At 31.6% G+C, this 21242-nt stretch overlaps 1 protein-coding gene across 1 annotated transcript; it reads left to right on the forward strand.

The window, feature by feature from the left end:
* The first annotated feature begins 1589 nt into the window (after nucleotides 1-1589).
* LOC133195973 (kinesin-like protein KIF28P) lies at nucleotides 1590-20699 on the forward strand. The gene is made up of 25 exons (XM_061331960.1): nucleotides 1590-1783; nucleotides 3593-3808; nucleotides 4253-4370; nucleotides 4975-5086; nucleotides 5366-5473; nucleotides 5747-5880; nucleotides 6281-6351; nucleotides 6583-6643; nucleotides 6796-6966; nucleotides 9561-9676; nucleotides 10675-10789; nucleotides 11189-11252; nucleotides 11552-11677; nucleotides 12146-12306; nucleotides 12662-12810; nucleotides 14032-14169; nucleotides 14551-14686; nucleotides 14813-14898; nucleotides 15147-15215; nucleotides 15404-15523; nucleotides 15753-15884; nucleotides 16632-16679; nucleotides 18307-18513; nucleotides 19001-19057; nucleotides 19351-20699. Exons 1-25 carry the CDS (start codon nucleotides 1631-1633, stop codon nucleotides 19447-19449), a joined length of 2967 nt encoding a protein of 988 aa, XP_061187944.1. The 5' UTR covers nucleotides 1590-1630; the 3' UTR covers nucleotides 19450-20699.
* Nucleotides 20700-21242: the final 543 nt, after the last annotated feature.

Consider the following 21242-nt stretch of genomic DNA (forward strand, 5'->3'; position numbering starts at 1 on the left):
CTTTCCTTATCAGCTAGCTACATGTACATACATGTACATGTAATTATATGTCTGTGTTTTTGGTGTACAGTTTACTTCACACTTCAATGGTATAATTGTCACAACAGTGCATATTTTTTACAACTGTACTAGTAAAATGTTTATACAATGAATTATGAGAGAAATAAACAAGATGTTGATAAACCTTTATTGTAAGGTTTTGTTTCTAATTGATAAATATATGTTCTATGCATGAAACTGAAATAAAATCACTATCTTGTTGGCTTGGTGGCATTGCTTTTCTGTGGATGAACTATAAATGTTTTTGAGAAAATATTCTTTTCTTTTCTTTTTTTCCTTTTTGCATTTAAATATTTTGTTACATTCATTCTGAACAAGGATAAAGCATGCATTTTTTATGTTACATGTACTTTTTTAAAAAATATATATATATAAATAATGAAGAAAGCACCTGTATATGCAAATATCCAATATTGGGCCTACTAAATTTATCACTTAATGCAAGGTCAGGTGTATCTTTATTTTTCTCTAATATTAGAAAATAAATGAATATTTATAAAACATTCCTGTTAGCAGGGAATCTCGTCATTTATTTGTTTAAATTTATAAATGTTCTGAACTGAAATTTGTTTAAATTTATAAATGTTCTGAACTAAAATAAGTACGTTTTCATGGTTTTCGTCACTTTCGCTCAGAACAAGTCCAAACGCGGTTGTCTCTCTTTTGTTGACGGAAGAACCAAGGATCTGCTGTTCTGTTTGCAGGACTCACGCCTTCCGATAATCCGCAATTAAACGGCAGTAGTAAACAATTACTATCGTGATATTGTCCATAACAAAATTTATTAAGAAGAGAAAATATTACTTTGTTGAAAAAAGACATGAAAATGGAGTAAAGGGATTTGTGTGAAAGAAGGCATCGTAAACTGATTTATTTACACGACGGTCAACAGGTGCGCGAATTGTTTATTTACAGTCACGCAACTTCAGAATTTCCTCGGTAAAAGACCTAAAACGATGGCGGAAAACGTGAAAGTAGCGGTTCGAGTGAGGCCTTTCATATCCTTTTTAGCTTTTATTTAGGAACAAAAGGTTCAGATATAATGGTTTAATTTTTATTTGCTGATTTTTAATTGTCTTTTTATGAAAGGTAAAACTATATGATTGAATTTATTAGATTGATGACATTTGTCACCAGATACTCTGTATTTCGAAATTTGCATTTCATTATTTTTGTTTAGAAAATTTTCTGCACTATATGTCTTCCACTTGACATGAAGACATTTTTTAACAATCAGACACGACTAGAATATTTTGTACAGAATCTTTAGGAATTAAAAGCACTGAAACATAAGTGAAAGTAGTGTCCAAAATCCAAATAAATTGAAAGATGATGTAGTGCCAAATATAAGACTTCAACATGCTTGTTAAACACAGAATTGAAAGTTTGCTAAAATAAGAAATGATGTATTTAATTGTTTTATTTGAATTGAATTTATTTTTTCATATATAAATAAAACAATTTCAAAAAAGAATTAAAAATCTACAAGTGTATTGACTAGGAATGAATGTTCCTTAACATATCTTACAATGACCGTGAGAAGCAGAGAAAGGCCAAACTCATCATAGACATGAGGGGTAACAGTACCTATATCAAGAACCCTGAGGACATGGCTGCAGAGGCACGGTCTTTTGCCTTTGATTACTCTTACTGGTCACATGATGAATTCAAGGAAACATCAAATGGGTACTTAGAACCAACAGGAAGCAGATATGCTGATCAGGTAACACATCTCCCCCTCTTCTCTCTTCTTGTCCTTTCCTCTTTTTGCTGGTTGAACTCGGAGAGTTTTAGTAGAGAAGTTTTATTAATTTGTCTGTCCTTTGGCATATTTTTAACTAATACAGATAAACTTTATCAATAAGGGAAAATAAATAAATAAATAAAAGGATATATGTTTTGTGAAATTAGAATTTCTAATCTTTTTTTTTCCCTGACAGAAATCAAAATAAAGTAGCTTCAAATGCAATCAACAAATTCTATTTTGATCTTGAACTTTAAAAATCTAAATAATTCACACAATTTATCAAACAATTAGTAAATACAGTTGAACTTCGGTATCTTGAACACTGATATCTTGAATACCATGGATATGTCAAAGATTTGGAAGTCCCAACCTCTTATTCTTTAAGTATTTTACCCTGGATATCTCGAATCCTTGGATATCTTGAAGTTAATTTTTTTTCTATCTCATCAACGAGGTTTGACTGTAGTAAATTTGGAATTCAGAGTTGTATGTACCTCAATCTTCAAAGTTCTTCAACTTCGTTTTCTTGGATTACATGTAACCCATGGGAATGTATAAAAAGTATGAATGAAAATATAAAATTGACTCAATCAGTTTGATCATCAGATTTTTTTTTGTTTTTTACAAGAGAATTTTTTCTCAAAGTATCTCCACTCCCTATGTGCACCTTTTTCAGAATAAATGTATGAAGCATTGCAATCTTAGATATGTGTATACATGTATATATAGTCATGTTTAATGTCACTCTCATACATTCACCTCTATCTTTGGCTTGCATATATCACAATGATAAGCACGAGAAATAGTTTGTTTTAATTCATTATAATTAAAATGCTTGCACTAATGTTTAATTTGTCATTTAAGGTAGATGTTTACTTCAGTAGATCTAAAACTATTAGATTAATAATTTGAAATAATCCTTGAAATATAACTTTTTTTTACTTTATGTCAAAATTCTTGACGTGAGCCAATTGCAGAGGACCAATGACAACTCTGCACAGGAGATTGCATATTGGTTGAACATGCATTCAAACATTGTATAATATTTATAATGCTAGATATACAAGGAGTTAATGCCAGTATAATCTTCAAACAGAAAAGCCCTGGTTAAAAAGTTAATTTACAGAGAATATGAAGTGTGTGTAGACTGGACTTATTTGTTGACATTAAATTACTTCTGGCGATTTAAAATTTAAAAGTTCTGTTTGTTTACTGGCTTACACCATAATAAATCTTGACGAGGTCCCGCTGTAATATAGTATCGGAAATTTAAAGGATCGTTGCTTTAGTATAGGGTTAAAATTTAAACAAATATATTTCTGAGTTGAATGTGGCCAATTTTTGACAAATAATTGGAAGAGCAAGAGATTTGAATGAATATAAATACATATTTTTTTTTTCAATACACGATTAATATAAAACTTCTGTCAATTTTGAAACATATTTGTATTTTTATTTACTGAAATTAGTTGTATTAAAGTTTGTTTTCCTAAAAAAAGCAAAATTTGTTGACTTAAATTTGCTCGACTTTTCAATAAAAAAAAAATGTGATTTGCATATGATATACACTGTATTATTAGCACATGTACAGGTAAAAAGATTTTAAATTACATTGGACAATAAAAGTATGTGTTACAGTTGTAGATTCATAAAATTAATAAATTGTGTGTACATGCATGATTTCATAATAAGAAAATGCAAAATTTAATTTTAAAAAAAATGTTTTTGTAAGTAAATTATGAGACAATTAAAACAAATAATTTTTTTTAAATATCTTTTTCCCAGAGGATGGTGTTTAATGACCTTGGCCAGGGTGTCCTTGACAATGCTTGGAAGGGCTACAACTGTTCATTGTTTGCGTATGGACAGACAGGAAGTGGTAAATCTTACTCCATGGTGGGGTACGGAAACAACAAGGGGATTGTTCCTATTTTCTGTGAGGAGCTCTTCAAGGGAGTGGAGGGAAAAAAACAGACAGCAGGCGAAAATGAAGAGTACCAGGTCAGTGATAATAATTAATCAGCAGATCGTTTTCTATCTTTAAAGGGGTTTTTTTCAAAACCATAGCCCAGCAACATTTTGTTTGACAAGTTTTGAAAATGTAGCCGCTACATATTGTGAGTACTGTTTTCAAAACTCGTGTAAAAATGAATATTAACAAGACATTCAAGATATTCCAGACCTTTGTTAATTTGAATTTCATGTTATATGTGTTTATAATAATTATAAACCCTTTTTTAACTGAAATTGTAACAAATATGATTATTCTTTATAAATATATATATGTGTATACTTGTTACAAGTATTTCATGAGCTAACATGGAAATCACATGGATTGTGGCAATGATTGCTGCATGATCTGCATGTATATATATAGTAGACACGATTTTCTGTATTTGTATAGTTCATATGTACATTACACAGCCTAATTTGTTAAAATCTTAGGTAACACTGAGTATGTTGGAGATCTACAATGAACAAGTCAGGGATCTTCTGAATCCAAAGTCTATTGCAACAAAGGGAGGATTAAAAGTCAGACAGCACCCCTCTAAAGGATTCTATGGTATGTACCAGACAATCAGTTAAGTCGGACAGCACCCCTCTAAAGGATTCTATGGTATGTACCAGATAATCAGTAAAAATACAGCACCCCTCTAAAAGATTCTATGGTAGGTACCAGACAATAAAATTCAGACAGCACCCCTCTAAAAGATTCTATGATAGGTAGTACCAGGTAATAAAAATCAGACAACACCCCTCTAAAAGATTCTTTGATATGTACTAGACAATCGATAAAAATCAGACAGCACCCCTCCAAAGAATTCTATGGTATTATTTCTTATAGTGCAGTTAATATGAAAACATTAATTAGTGCACCTTTGCTGTTTTCATCACACAGTCATTCTCCTTAATAATATTACAAGAAAGTAAAACAGTGAAGCATGCTTATAATGAAGTTCCAGGGATGAACAATTTTGGTTCGTTATAAGCATATTTCTTTCTTTAAGTCCGTTTAGTTTATAATATATTTTAAGGCCAGGGGGAATGAAAATAACTTCACTGTAAGCATCAATTCATTATAAGCATGTTCACAATAAGCATGTTTTTTTGTAGTCCTAGGATTTATAGGAAATGCTTCACATTATCTTATTTTGTCAATTTTCCAGTGGAATCTCTGATATCTTGCCCTGTCAGCAGCTACACAGACATCGAGAACAAAATCAGCGAAGGAACCAGAAACAGGACCGTGGCGGCCACCAACATGAATGCTACCAGCAGGTATATACAAGGCTTTAATAATATTCCAGTAAAATTTTGGTATATATAGTCTGCATATTTTTCTACTTTTCATGTACATGCAGTAGTGAGAGGATGGTTAAATGTGTACAATTCAGAAAAATGAATAATTTTTTTAATGTAATGTTAGTTGTTTACAAGTTTTCTTTTGAACCAATAGCTTTATTGATAAGTAGAAATCTTTTGAATTCCAAAATAAGAGTATATGAATACCTCCTCCATGTATTTTTATTAAGATTTTGATTTTCTAATTTGGAACAGTCGAGCTCACACCATAGTGGCCATCACATTTGTCCAGAAGACCCCCAATGAAACGGGTCAGAGCATGACGAGGTCATCAAGTGTGAACTTGGTGGATTTGGCAGGAAGGTAGGTCAGAGGTCATCAAAAAAAAAGGAAAAAAAAAAGGCTGAACAACAATTATTTGGCAATTATGATGAGAATCATGTTTGATACAGTTACTGTAATCACATTAATTGATTTCTAAAATTACTAATATATATATATATATACCAGGTATATATATGTACTTCTTAATACAGTGTATTTTATTGAAATAAAAAAAATACATTATAATTGTTTTTATATTAATATTACATGTATTAATTAGTGTATTTATCATGCTAACTTATTTCACATTAGTGAGCGTGCAGAATCAACAGGAGCTACAGGGGACCGTCTCAAAGAGGGATCAGCCATCAACCAATCACTGAGTACCCTGGGAAATGTGATTAGTGCTCTTGCTGACCAATCACAGGGCAAAAAGAAAGTTGTGGGTGGGTATATCAATCCACTATGACATAAGATGTCAAAATTGCTGGGGGGGGGGGGGGTTCAATCCCCATCCCCCAACTTTATCAATTTTCATGCATGTAAGAGAGAGGTGGGTTTGAGATTCAGCCTAAAATTGAACTCTGAACTCTAAGTAGTATAGTCTTAAAACAGTTAACACTGTCAGTGATACCTTATGCCACTAGCATCACTATACTGTTAGGTTAAAAATCACCAGCATCAGTAAAATCACTTAATGTTACACTTATTCAATTTTGAATGACATGCTTGTTTGAGAAAAAGTATATTATTTCAATCTGTAATAAATATTGAGATTTTATAACCAAGTTGTACAGCAGTAACAATGATACTCATATGTTTGAATTTTTTTTTTATAAATTTCAGTACCATATCGAGACTCTGTTCTGACCAAACTTCTACAGAATGCTCTCGGTGGCAACAGTAAGACTATCATGGTAAGGTTTACATCAAGACTATTGTGGTTATTTAACCAAATTATTTTACATCCATTGAAAATGTATTTCATCTCCATGATAAATAGAAACACAGAATTGATTGGTCCAGAAGCATTTTCTAATTTCCATCTGACAAAAAAAAAAACGAAGAAATACTGACTAATTTATGCATCTACATGTACTTGTAAGTCTAGCCATTTTAAATTGAATTTCATTTTTTCTATATTGTAGATTGCTGCACTTAGTCCAGCAGATATTAATTATGATGAAACTCTGTCTACATTGAGATTTGGTAAGTATAATCCTTATGATACGTGAGTAAGTTACTTAAAGTTTTAAGAATTGATGCAAAATCGGAGAGGAAGAGTCAAAAGATGATATTGGATTAAAAAAGATTGGGAATATTTTTTTAAAAAAGTCAATTTGTAAACAATATTTCAATAGCTGACAGAGCCAAGGCCATTAAGACAACTGCAACAGTGAATGAGAGTCCCACAGATAAACTTATCCGTGAGCTTCGTGAGGAGAATGCCAAGCTTATGGAGATGTTGAAATCAGGTGGTATCTCTCTGGATCAGCTGGGAGGAGGTGGTGGTGGTTCCAATGCTAATCAAGGTAAGGGTCAAATATGTGGTGCTGTGGGGTACCACTTGTTTGAAAGAATTTTTGATTCATAGTTCATTGGAAGCTTCAACTACTATGCAAATGCTCACTAATGTTGCTTCATTAAAGTACCATTGTGTTACATGTTTATTTTGACAAAGATTTTGCTTAAGCTAAACTTGATAAGCAAAATTGTCAGTGTTAAACATTAATCTTATATGCAAATTTAGTAACCTGGTACATGCTTTATAGCATCTTAAATTGGACTTACATGTAACTAATGATAAGTCAAGATAGATAATTATTAAAGGAATTAGACAGTTTACAAAGTTTTGTTTTATTAAATTAATAATTCTTTAATGTCTAACCCAGAAAACTACAAAAAGTATCTGTTACGCAGTTTGTCTCGTAAAAAAGGTCAGTTAGTACAGGGATAATGGATGTCGTAATAGAGGCTTGAAACACAACAACTTGATTTTATTTTATTGTCATTTTTTAAGACAATGAAAAAAAAAATAGTTCTATTCCTTTTAAGATAAAGTTGATCGTATAATTTTCAACATAGAGCCTTTTTGGACTTCATTTCATACAAAAAATATTTTAAGTTACTAGTGTTTCAAGCTTCGAAAACAAATTTTAAGTTGAATTTCAGGGTGCAGGGAATTTAATTGGTTGATTTCAATGTTACACAGTTACAGATTTTAATTCCTGGACCAGGGGATTGATTAAGAAAATTATTTTTAGCAAAAGAGATTGATTGGATAATGTCATAGTTCATTGCCATTTTCTATAATTGTATTCACCGATCAAGATGAATATACAGTAATTCATGGATATACTGAATGGATAAGGGTCACCAAAACCACTTTGTAGTACGCTTAACCTGTTTTTTATCAGCTTGAACTTTTAGGAGGCAAAATATGACTGTTATAAACAAGTATCTGCATTAAGCAAGTTCACTATAAGCAAGTTTTACTGTATCTCCATATTGTATTATTTCCTTGCAACATAGTCTGAGGGGATGTGAGTGGTTGAGTAGGTTAGTGAGTTCAAGCATAAGAGAAGTAATTTATATCAGCATCTTTGTGATTTTCTGGCTTGAACTTAATTAAAAAGAATGTGCTGTCTTCCAAGGGAATGCTCCACTTTGCAGTGCCCTTGTTACCCTTAAGACTGTGTCAATCAAATTACCAGCCATGAACAGAGTTGTTGTGAAATACTTTCAGAAATCATGTTATTATGTTGATTTTATGGCACAATCATATACTTTGGCCATGTTTGGCTCACCACAACATGCTTTTTTTTGATGAGCACATCTTTTGTTATATTTTAGAGTCATCTGAAGGTAATATTAATTTTAGCCAGTTTCACTAGAGGTTTACCCCAGTTAGATATCTCAATTCTGCCTTTCACTTTGCTTCTTCTGATATTTAGTATTTATAATAATTGCAGCTCACGGTAAAAAAAAAACTTGTGGGAATGGTTTCACAACTAGGATAGATAAAAAACATGAAATTGTGATGAAAGAAATATATTATATCTATCTTACAGGACTATTAAGGTTAGGGTATGTGTTTTTAAAATGCTTGATTGTAAACACAGCTTTTTAGTAGATATATATTATTATACATACTGACTGGATGTGTGTGTTATTATTATAGGAGGACTATGAATCCCTGATTGCTGCATTTCTACATGTATTGTAGTTAGCACTGCTGACTTGTAGTTTGAGGAATGTTAAAAATTGATGTTAGATTTTTTTTTATATTTAAAATATGAATGCATTATGACAACAATTTAATTATCAAATAGAAATACATTATTTTGTTAAGTATATGAATGTTAAATTTATGTATTTAGCTGTTGTTTGTATATTAAATGTTTCCGTAGAAAAGGAAGAGCATATGATCTTTCTGGCATTTGATACATGTGTTACTTTTGGACTGATTTTCTTTTTTTTCTCTTTCTTTCAAGACCATAATCAAGACAAAGGATAAAATCCTTGTATTAATTTTTCCAACTAATCATTTTCTCTTGTTAGGAATTCCTCCTGGAAATTTTAAATGTCTGTGTTGACAGTTATTTACAGCATCAGCGCTCAATTTCCTAAGGCCAATAATTCTCACTGTGAATTAATTATTGCATTTGACATTTTGCCACCAGTAAAAATCCGTTTAGATATAACTCTTCCCTTTAGCTACAGTTCCTATTTTGAATTTCTAAAGGACTTATCAAGTAATTGCAATAATTGCCTTGTCTTTGTTAATTGCATTTCAAAATATATATAATCATTGCTGTATTTTTAAAAATCATTTTAAAATAATGTAGGTTAGAGCCCATGTATATTTTTAAACTTTGGTTTGATCCTAGTAGTAAAATATTGATGTATTCTTTTAATTCTCTGTGCCTTTTAACATCTTATTTGCAGATGTATGTTATTATAGACTTATTAACAATTTTACTCTATCGACTTTATTTCCATTACTTTCATGTATTACACATGTTTACTTAATATTCAAATCAATATACTTTGTATCATAACATTTAAAATATAACAGTGCATTTAAGGCAGTGCATTTTGTTAATTATTAAGTGTTAATTATCAGAAATTGAGGAGATGAAAAAAGCAATGGAAGAGGAACTCCGAAAAAATCAGGAGGAGATTGAGAACATGAAGAAGACGTGGCAGGAACGATTGGCGGAACAGGAGTCCGCAAATAAGGTGAGTTGTTGTCCTGGCAGGAACGATTGGCCAAACAGGAGTCCGCAAATAGGGTGAGTTGTTGTCCTTGCATGAACGATTGGCCAAACAGGAGTCTGCAAATAATGTGAGTTGTTGTCCTGGCAGGAATGATTGGCCGAACAGGAGTCCGCAAATAAGGTGAGGTTGTCCTGGCAGGAACGTTCCGATTGGCCAAACAGGAGTCCGCAAATAAGGTGAGTTGTTGTCCTGGCAGGAACATTCCAATTGGCCAAACAGGAGTCCGCAAATAATAGTGAGTTGTTGTCATATCAAAATGTAGCTTGAACTCCTTATACCCTGTTCAAAGAGATTTGCTCAACTGGTTAGTGGTGACTGCTAGTATAGTAGAGCCGTAAACTTTGTCCTTGACTTGCAGAGGAATCAGGGGTGATGTGGAGGTTATAAGGTCAATTCTTGTCATGATAGCCTAAAACTTTAAAATTACATGATTTACGTGTAGCTGCATGGATTGAAGGGGAGATAGATATTATGTATTAAGTCTCTCTTTTGTCTTAGCTGATGGGATTACATCCTTGAAAGACAAGGTTGGTCTTTGACCAAGCAAGAAAAACTTATTTAACAGGAATCTATGAATGTAACCACTGACTTACCTAAACCTTAACATTTTTTCTTGATAAATATTGGAATATAGAATGATCTTGTTTGAGGATATGTCTTACTGCTATTAAATGCTTTTCTTCCTTCTTCACACATAGTTAAATCAAGATGTAATATTTTGAATATCAGATTTACAGTTTGTTCACTTAGACCTTTCCCATCATTTAAGATGTACCAGTACATGTATTTGGAATGCCAAATTCTTATTTATTAGTAACATGAATTAGAAATTGATCAGACAATGATTATTTCTTTCATAAAATTTCAACAAGATTGAACTGTCTTCAGTGGTTTCTTGTTAATTAATACACTGCCTTATTTAGCAAAATCAGATCTAGCTAATTAAATTTTTTTGGCAGGGTAACATGGATGCAGAGAGGAAGAAGGAGGAGGATAAAAAGGTGATTCCCCACTTTTGGAATTTACATGAAGATCCAGCCCTGACAGCCATGATAGTTCATTTTGCTAAAGAAGGTTTGTATTCTATGAGCTTTATGAAATAAGGTTCAAAGAAAGATCAATTGTTTTCAAGGGGAGAATAAATACTGTATACAGGGAAAATTTCACCCACATTTTATTTTCACCCCTTTTGGCCTACTCACAGGTGAATTTAAAACAGGGCATATTCAAAGAACATAGTTTAAATTCTTAAACAAAACTGTGACTGGGCAAATTTAAAATGGGACAAAATTGTTTGCAAGTGTGAAAGGGTGAAAATAACATGGGGCAAAAGTAACCCTGTACACAGTATACATCGATCATTGCATATTTCTTTCTATTTTTAGCAATTATTAAGCAAATGATACATATAAGCATATAGAGTTTTATAAAAATTGAAATGGAAATTAATAAAATGTTGAAATATATTTGAAGGGTCATCTAAGGTTGGAAACAAGAATGCTAGCCCTCCTGCTGAGATCACCATTAGTGGACTCAGGTTTGTCTTTATTGGATTTTCATTTACTTAGGACAACATAAATATACATTCTTTTATCAGGGCATAAAATATATTACAAGATTATGGCATCCTTATCGCATAATATTTACTGATAAGGTTAATTGTCATTTGTTAAGTATTATAACAGAGTAATTGTTATGCACCTTAGAGCATTGAATGTATGAAGTGTACTTACTTCAGAAGGGTTAATAAAAACTGTCTGTGGGACAGAAGGTGTCGTAAAATTAGAAATTAACATTTTATGACAGTTATAATTGGGATGACCTTTAAATTTTCAGCATTCAGAAGCAGCATGGTGTGGTGACAAATAAAGGGGGAGTAGTGAAGATCAAACCTGTGGATGGAAAAATTCTGGTTAATGGAGCAAAAGTCACCAAGGAAACTGAGTTACATCACAATGACAGGTACAGTTTTCATACATTCCCCAACAATTATGATACCTATTGAAATAAATTAATATGGTATTTTTTTTTCCTTTGTAGGTCAAAATTCAAACATTCTGTGAATAAATGTGTAAACAGACTAAATATACTGGAAAATCAATTATTTTTTCATGGGATCAAATTTTCATGGTTTGAGAAAAAATATTGATTTGTGGGGATTTGATTTTGTGGATGAAGAAATGTTTTGTTTTTTACGTTTGAAATTTTACATTTGAATTCATGGAAGACATGAATTTGAAGTAGCCTTCATACCATGAAAACAACGAAAGTTAAACCCCCATGAAAATTAATGATTTCCTAGTACAATTAAATGTAGCACCATTGTTATGTATTGATTTCTGTTTTTTTTTTTCCGCAAAAAACCTCATTCTCATTCCCCCAATTGAATTTTTACTTTAAAGTTTGCATAACAATTGCAATTTTCTGTAGAGTGCTGTTTGGTCCAAATCACCTGTACGTTTTCCACCACCCACAAGACTTGGCTAAGAATGTAAAAGAGGGAAAAACTGTAGAGACTCCTACTTATGACACAGCACAGGAAGAGATTGCCAAGAAGGCAGGGTTCATGGACAAAGCTGGCAAATCAGAGGGTTGGTTTAGTTTCTTATTTATTTAGGTTTACATACATCAGAATTGTTAGATTAACATAAAGTGGCTAGAGAACATGCAGAATGTAGTGAAAAATACGTAAAATCATATAATTTATTAACGAGAATTATGTGCATCTATTCTCAGAATTTTAGTGTATAATGTATACGGTGCACTATTAAGTTAAAAGTTAACAATTAAGTTAAAAAAGTTAAATTTTTGGTCCACCTGTGTATCTGTGTATCTGTCTGTTAGCTTTTTTGTGTCTGGATCATAAAATACTTAGACAAGGCTTAGAATCCTCAAACTTTGTCAGCTGATGCATCTTGGGTTTAAAACTCATTTTGAATCTTTCAGAGGACCTCATTCTACAGGAAGATGTCATTCAGATGTTACCCATGGTGAATGAAGCAGACGCTATGTCAGCAGAGCTGGACAAAAAGGTCAAGTTTGAACTGGCCCTAGTGTCCCCTCAAGCCAGGGGCCTCAAGGAGGGGAAAACTGAGGTATGTTTATGAGTAACTGAAATCTGTACTGACCTGAGACCGAACTGACCTAAAAGTTATTCAAAGACTGGGGGCTAGCTTGGGCTATAACAGTGATTTTTCTACACCCAATTTAGGTCCGAATATCGGCCCTTTCCCCTATCAAATATTACCAATTTTTCTCAATTTCAGTTGCTTTTTCCCCAAAATAAAACCATTTTTGTTTTTGTTATATTGAATTTTTTTATGTACGACTTATCTAAAATGGATTGCTTTTTTTCTTGGTCATTCAGACTCTTAAAATAATAGTGAGGAAGAGCAGATTGTTTTGTGCGTTTACAAGACATAGAAAAACACATGGATCATGTCAAACTTGTGTGTAAATACGTTGTAAGAAAGTGTAAGATGCATGTGAACCGGCGAAACATAGCTTTATTTGTAAAGAACTAGTAATTCTACAACAAGCATCCCTTAAATTATTCCACTAAAATCAAATTTTCGACTCTCGGTAGATGCAACTAATATTGCAGGGTTATTGCAGCAATATGATTAAGGTAATTTAGAAAGCTTTAATAATGAGTTAGAAAAAATGATTTGTTATAAATCATCTCAGATTATTCCATCTTCAATGGCTATTATGAGTAGGATTTTCTTTTATGTCTACCATTATGGCCCAAAAAAAAAAAAATATGGAAATATAGGACGATCATAATAACAACTTTGAAAGATTAAAAAAAAGTTTAAAATGTAGAATTGTGTCTAATTTGTTATTTTGTAGTAAATATTTTGAATAAATAATCTTACATTTACTCATATATTTATTTTACCTGTCAATTAAGGTTAATTTCAATCTTATTGATTTTTCCCAATTTGACACAAATGTCGATGATTTTTCCCAATTGTAAAGGCCCAGGCCCCGTTTAAAAAATGTAGAAAAATCACTGTATAATGCAGGAATGCATTCTAGTGGCTTGGAGTTTGGCAATGTCTACTATCATTTGTATCATTGGTCATTAAATGCAAAGAAATTTGACAATTTTTTCTGGGTATAAGGTGGATGATTTTCTGACAGAAATTTAGAAGATGGAAAAAAATTGTGAAATTGTGAAAAGATGTGAAAAAATTGTCTAAGGGTTTAATGTTATACATGTATATTCAATTGCCATATTTTACAGTGTTTTGGAAAATTAAAGCAATGAATACATTCTCAGCTAAATAGAATAGTACATCATTTATATTCAGGTGATGGTTAAAATGAGGAACTTGGAGAATGGAAACGAGTGGTTGTGGGATCGTAACAAATTCATCAACAGGAAGTTCCTGATGCAGGAAATGTACCAGAACTATGTGGAGGGGGCAGACGACTGGGATGTTCCCAAGGTAACCACTCAATGAATATTTAACATGAAGAAATGAGTGTGATAAACCTTGCTTTTGGCCTGTAAATTTGTTGATATTTGTTCATGTTTAGTCATATAATGTGAAAAAATTCATAAGCAGTTTTATAGGTGCTAAATCAATCATGTCCTGTAAGAATGTCCGTCATCACAGTTTTCCAAGATTTGGAAAAATTCATGTAAAGTGAACCAATTACATCCTCATCAACGAGAAAAAAATTCTTTATGAATATTTAAAGAATCTCAATATCGGAAACAAAGATTTCCAAAAAAAAAAATGGAAAACTGATAGGTATCTCAATCTGCTTAACATTCAATACCAAGTACACATCTTTGCAAAAACATTTGACCTAAACCTTTTCAGGAGAAGGATCCGTTCTGGGAGGATGCTGATGTGGAGGTGTTGATCGGGACTGTACATGTCCATCTGATGTCACTGAGTCACAAACTGGACATCGAAGAGACACTAACAGTCACTAACTACCAGGGAAAAGAAAATGGTAGGCACTCAAATAATGTTTGTCAAAAGTAACAAGAGTTTAGGCTCACACTTGTAAGAAGTAATGTAAAATTTTGTCTGTTCTTTAAGTTAGACATGCAGATAAAGGGTTTCAATTTTTAAATAGGTCACATTGAGATCGAGGCCATTCCTTGCACAGCTAAAGGAGCCCAAATAGGGGAGGATGACTTTTTGGATGATCCCAAAGAATTGGTAATTACTCGGTGTTAATTATTTAATACTTACTTGTACAAACTTTAATCATCAGTTGCTGTAAATACATGACTTGAAATATGTATAAAATTGCCTTGTATTTACATGTACATGTATGTTCAAAATGTTTGAGTTAATTGAAAATATATTAGCTATTTTTGTTATAATCATTTCTTAATGCATTGATGATGATGTGCACATGCAAAGAGGACATTTAATTACTACAGCTTTCTTTGGTTTTCCTGCAGATTGGGAAGGAGTTAAATTTCAAATTTCAAATCAATTTTGGCCGAGGCCTTCCAGCCAACATTAGACAGGTCAGTTGAATTTTTTGTTCTGAACACTAAGATCATTCTTCATTCTTTAGAATGATGTGTGCAGTTTAGACATATTTCATGAATAGGTTTAATAAGTCTAGAAATTAAAATTCTGTCTCATTTGGGTAGATTATTTGAATCTTAACTGATACCTATATTAACTATTTTATTTTTTTTTTTCATTGTAGAGCTGCTGTAAGTTCAAGTTCTACCTGGACAACCAGTACACCTCAACAGCCTATGTAGATGGAATGAATCCTGAGTACAAGTTTGAAAAACTCTTCAAGTTCCCTAAGTGTACATCTGAGGTAAGCAAAGTACTAAAGTGTACCCCTGAGATTATTGTACTGATAATGGCTCAGAGGTGCTATAGTTTACTGATAGTAAAACATTGTCTGAGAAAGGTATTCTGATTGTTAAAAATATATAATGATTTCTTGGAGATACTGCCTCATTAAATTGAGTTCATATGTCCTAACCTTGTCATACATGTTTACTGGAAAAACTATATCTGCACCAATAATCTTATTTCCTCAGTTTGTGGACTACTTGATTGACTCTGTGGCAGTGATAGAAGTGTGGGGCAAACAGAAGGGAGCAGGGATGAAGAGTGGGGGCAACCTAGGAGTGGCTACCAAAGACCTGATGGCAAGAGAGAAATCCAACTTGGTATGTGATATTAAGCTAGTGCATGGAGATGAAGAATTATTTAAATGTGAATGTTCTGGATTAAATGCAAGTTGTAATGTTTTCAGTGATCTTTTAATTAGTATTGTGTATCTACATGTAGCTACACACTGAATGACAGCATGTTAATTTCAGTTTTAACTTTGGAATGATAATGCCTCTCTTTTGTAGTGCATGTTTTTACTTTTCAGCTAAAATGTCTTGATGTTGCTGCATGACTTTGTTTTTCTAATGTTACTCAGTTGATAGGCTGTATGCATAGTACATGTACAATCACATATAATAATCACAGAAAAAAAGGAATTGAAATTATTTTTTTGTGAAGATTTTATCAAACTATAAGGGGTAACAAGAAGTACTCAATGAACATCAATTAACTGTAGAAAATATTGAAAATGTATTTGTTTGAATTCTTAAACTGACTTGTGGTGAGACAAAGGGGAAGTATATCATTTTTGAAAAGACAGTTTGATGTGATTTTCAGCTCACCTGAGCTTTTATGATCACATTTTGACTGGCATCTATCCTAAAGTAGTGTAGTTTCAAGTTTGTTCAAATCATGACCCAGAAGTGTAGGGGTCAGGTGCCATAATGTTCTGAAGAACAGCATGACCAAGGTAATTCAGGCAAGCATTGTTGCCCAATGGGTCTTGTTTTCTTTTGTCATTTCATTTCAGGTTCGATATTAAGATTATTGATTTGCAGTACCTGTTTGGCTCTTATTTTCAGTTTGGTTTAAGTACTTATGAGGAGGAACAGTCCAAATTAAAGAAAAGAGTAATGTCTCATTTAGATCTTCTGTCCTCTTTTAAAAAATTATCTTTCCCCTGAATTATTTATCTTTTTTTTTTTATATAGATTTCCAGTGTACACGTTATTCTCTGCTTGTAGTGGCACTAGTAAAACAATATTGTTATAAAAATCACATTAATAAGAAATAAGAATATAAGAAAATAGAAATAAGAAAAGAAGATTTATTGAGATTCCTCTCTATATTTTGTATTTCATTAGACTGTAATTCTTTTTCTATTAATATATGCCTCTCATCCTGTGTCTGTAGCATTTCCTAGATGAAATGTTTATTTGTTGCTATCTCCAAAGATTTCAACATAATAATAATCGTAGAACATACTCAGAAATATGCACACAATCCTTCAATCCTTTTTAGCCACTGGTCGTTAGTTGAAAATATTTTTCATATTTATATATAATTATTAATTCAACTCTGTACTGTGTCTGCCTCTAAAAATAAAACATAACTGATCTTAAAATTAATATTTCCGAGTACTGACATCTCTGAATATGTTTACTTGGCCATTACAATTTATGCTATTTTATTACAGTTACTCCATTAAATACCTAACATTATTATTTCCATATGTATTGCATGCTCATGTATTTAGTGTATATGTTAATGACTTACTTATACAATAGCATTATCATTATATGTAGATTTCAAGCATATTGTTATAGAAACTGTATAGATATCAAACAAATATCATCAATGCTGTAAATGAATTATATTTAGTGTTTTACAATGTTTGCCGGAAATTTTTCAACTTGATTTAGCCCATTTCTGAATGTCTATATTAAATAATATATATGTATATAAGACATTTAGTGATGTACTTGATTTTGCGGATGCTGTTTTTCACCACTGATGCTAAGTACAATACACAGCCAAATGTAATACATTTACAGTACTTGTACATGTATATGATATTTTCAAGCTGAACATGATTTGTAAAAGGAAGTGATTTTTCCTTGTCCACTATTTCTCTTCGTTCACTTCTATTTCTTGACCCCCTATATAAGCCTCTGACTTCTTCATGGTTCAGAGTATTTCGTTGTACAGATCTCACCTGGGAGGACATACGTCTTACATTGCCTTTGCTACTTGGTTGCAATAAAATAATTAAATGTACTATGCAACTAAACTACATCAGGCCAAAAAGTAACATCAATAATTGCAAACAAATGCATTACAAACAAACACAAATGCATGTAAAACGGTGAAATAAAACATTAACTATAAAACAACATATGAAATACTACACACTGGCCATGAGTTCCAGGAGTGCAATCAGGTGTAACAAATGGGAAGGGTATACATACCCTAGTGCTGATATCAGAGATGAGAAAACTAATATAGAATATAACTAATTAAGAGTCATGTTCAGCTTTAACTTAGCAGTTTTAACTTTAAAGAAGATTTAAGTACAATCAAATGCATTTAAATAAAAAATCCTGTATTAATGAAATAGTAAATGTTTAAAATGTTCACACAAGATTTTTTTTTCCTGGTATTTATTGCCCTTCTAAAAATTAAAAAAAGACCCAACACACTTTTTGCCCTTTTTAAATTCATGAATCCCTTTTATAAATATTCTATGGTCATATGTAGGATGAAAACAAGCCAGCACCAGTGAAGAAGAAGAATGACACCTCTGCCAAGGCCACAGACAATGGGGTGGTGATTCCAGTCCCTCCCCCACCGGCAGATAAAAAACAGAACGACCAACAAATAAATGCCTATAAGAAACAGGCAGATGACGCGGACAAGCGCGCCAAGGCTGCAGAACAGAGAGCCACCAGCTCGGAGAACATGGTGGTGAGTATTTATCTGAGATACTTGACTGGTCACAAATGTCTGCTTCTAAGGTAGAAGGTTTGGGGGTTGTACTGTATTTGATGTACATATAGATTATGTTATTTACAAGAAATTTACTTAATATGTATGCTTAATTTTGCATCTTTGCCGCAAGTACAGAATTAAGTTATCCGTTATAACTGGAGGCATTATTAGGATCTTGTAACTGATTAATTGTAACAAGTAATGCACAAAAATTATGTTACACCTATAAGATGCAAATTTGTGACATTTAATAAGTTATGCAAAATTAACATAAATGATTTAAGTATGTACAGTATACAGTAATACGTACATTCTGCTAAACTATAATGTTAACTTTCTCTCATTGTTGGACTAAAATAATATAAAATTTCTCAAGATTATAGAGTACAATATTGCAACATACATGTACAGAAGTTGTACATTGTATACTTTAAGATAATCTATTCAATTGTTCGTTTTACAGTCCAATGTCAGAAATCATCTAAATCAGATGAAGAGAGCTGGGAATAGCACAGTTTCTGTAAGTGTTTGTTTGTTGTTGTTTTTTATTTTTTGATTGTTTTTTTTTAACAAAGAAAAAAGTTTTTGAATACTACATACTTAAAGAGATAAATTTCAATCTTTTCAATTGACTTTATTATAAAGCCTAAAAAAAGAAGAAAGAAAATAAATATTAATTAGATGATGTAGACATTTGAATTTTTTTTATAAGGAAAAAATGTAGATGCATTAATTGTTAAGCAATACATTTTTCACTGAGAATATAATTATATGCTTTATTCATAATTTTTTACACTTTCTTTTTTGACACAGATTGCTGAGCTTGAGTCATTGCTGGCAGGAGGTAACTCGAGTTCAGCCCGACAAGAACAAATGGGGGACAATGCATCAAAGGCTTGTTCAATACAGTAAAATAAAACATTTAACTGTATACCTCAGAAACCTATAACTTTACTTTCAAAATCTCAGTTTTTGAGGAATCACCAAATTAGAATACAAGAATTTCTCAGTACATCATAATCAGCAAAATCAAAATGGACATCTTTGCAATAAGTTTTACATAAATCTTACTTGTAAGCCATGGCGAAGAGGATGTGTTTAGTTCTCTCTATATCAAAGATCTGATCTGTTTACTGTCTTCGTTGTTCTGAGATTTCTATTTTTACCTACATTTTTCTTCTTATCAAAATATGTTTAAGTCAAATTGTCTTCTATTTCTAATTCTTGCCTTGTGATTGTAAAGATTGTATAGTACATGTATATTTGTGTATTGGTCATTATTGTAATATGTATATATATATATGCACAAAGGTTGTTAATTAGTGATTTGATTAATTAATTTAGGGAACTATACTTTGGTATTGATAATGATTGATCATGCTCTACCATGATTTTTTATATAATTATGGTAATACACATTAATGACATTAAATTATGAGTCTATTTTTCTTTTTTTGAAACATGAAATTGAATAGCTACATATGTAGACTGTAGTGTCTTCATGGTACTGTACATGTTAAGAATGCAAGTAAATGATTACAGAAGAACTTAATGGACTATAATATGAATCAGGGTTTTTCAGCTTTTGTACATCCATGTAACTTTGTTGTGGTGTTTACAGTATATGACATGTTGTAGTGTTTAGTATATAACGTCTATATGTAGAAGTATCAGGCAACGTACTGTAAACCAACTTTTATTTGCTTACAAGAAACATCTGCAAGTTTCAGGACCTTCTTTTACTTGCGAATATTTCTTGCCACAAACCATTTCCTTATTAATTTTGTATTTATGTAGAATGTTTCCTCCATTGCAAAAATTTATAGTTATGGATGGATAATTTTAAACTGACGAATTGCATATAAAAGTTGATTTATAGTATTAACAACAAAATGTAGAAATATATATTTATTTAGAGACTTGTTTGTTATATCATTACTATGTTTTTGGTGGAAAATGAAACTTTGTCTTATAAACGACATGCAAGTGATAATTTATATAAGTTTATTTTTATAGATCGAAGCATCTCTACAAAGAATTCTTTGATATCCGTCCACAGAAAATGTTAGGAATTTTCAAAAAAATAAATGACATTTTATTTAAAGATAGTAATTTTATTTGATTTTTTATTCTTATAACAAGAATTTCTTTGTGCAATACAAATCTGGTCTTTTATCATTTATGTAATTATATATTTTTCTTTATTACTTTTGTAATTTAAATAATTCATTTTTATTTTTAATATCTATGATATTATTTTTTTTAATCAAACACATTACAACCACCCAATAATGATTATCAAGAATTTCAGATTATAAATTAATGGGTATGGTTAATCATACAAGAATTTGTATTGAAAGTCAAGCTTACTAGAAAGGCCTCAAAAATTGTTCTAGAAATATTTTGTCCTTATAGTAAACTATTTTTGGTGTCTGGTGATGTCATATTTTAGATATAATAGGTACTTGTTTAATCAATTATCTGTGATATTTGTTAATATGTATTCCCTTACAAGTTCTCTTCATTGAGAGTTTATATTTTATCTTTCGATCATCATTCAGCATACTTGAACAATAATTGATCCCCTGCATCTATCCATATACCGGTATGACTATTTGGTATCTCAAACACCGATATCTCAAATACCATGGATATTTTGAATTCATTTGGAAATCTCAGTCACTATTTATGTACAATTGTATTTT

The sequence above is a fragment of the Saccostrea echinata genome, unplaced genomic scaffold (genome assembly GCF_033153115.1).
Source record: "Saccostrea echinata isolate AGI-Se365-2 ecotype Australia unplaced genomic scaffold, CSIRO_AGI_Sech_v1 ptg000029l, whole genome shotgun sequence".
Taxonomy (NCBI): domain Eukaryota; kingdom Metazoa; phylum Mollusca; class Bivalvia; order Ostreida; family Ostreidae; genus Saccostrea; species Saccostrea echinata.

What these genes read in the sequence shown, in the direction of transcription:
- LOC133195973 (XM_061331960.1), top strand. Translation starts at nt 1,631, where the DNA reads ATGAGGGGTAACAGTACCTATATCAAGAACCCTGAGGACATGGCTGCA. An exon ending in AACATGAATGCTACCAGCAG is followed by an intron (nt 5,087 to 5,365) that starts GTATATACAAGG and finishes AATTTGGAACAG; the next exon opens with TCGAGCTCACACCATAGTGG. An exon ending in CAAGAGAGAAATCCAACTTG is followed by an intron (nt 15,885 to 16,631) that starts GTATGTGATATT and finishes TCTTATTTTCAG; the next exon opens with TTTGGTTTAAGTACTTATGA.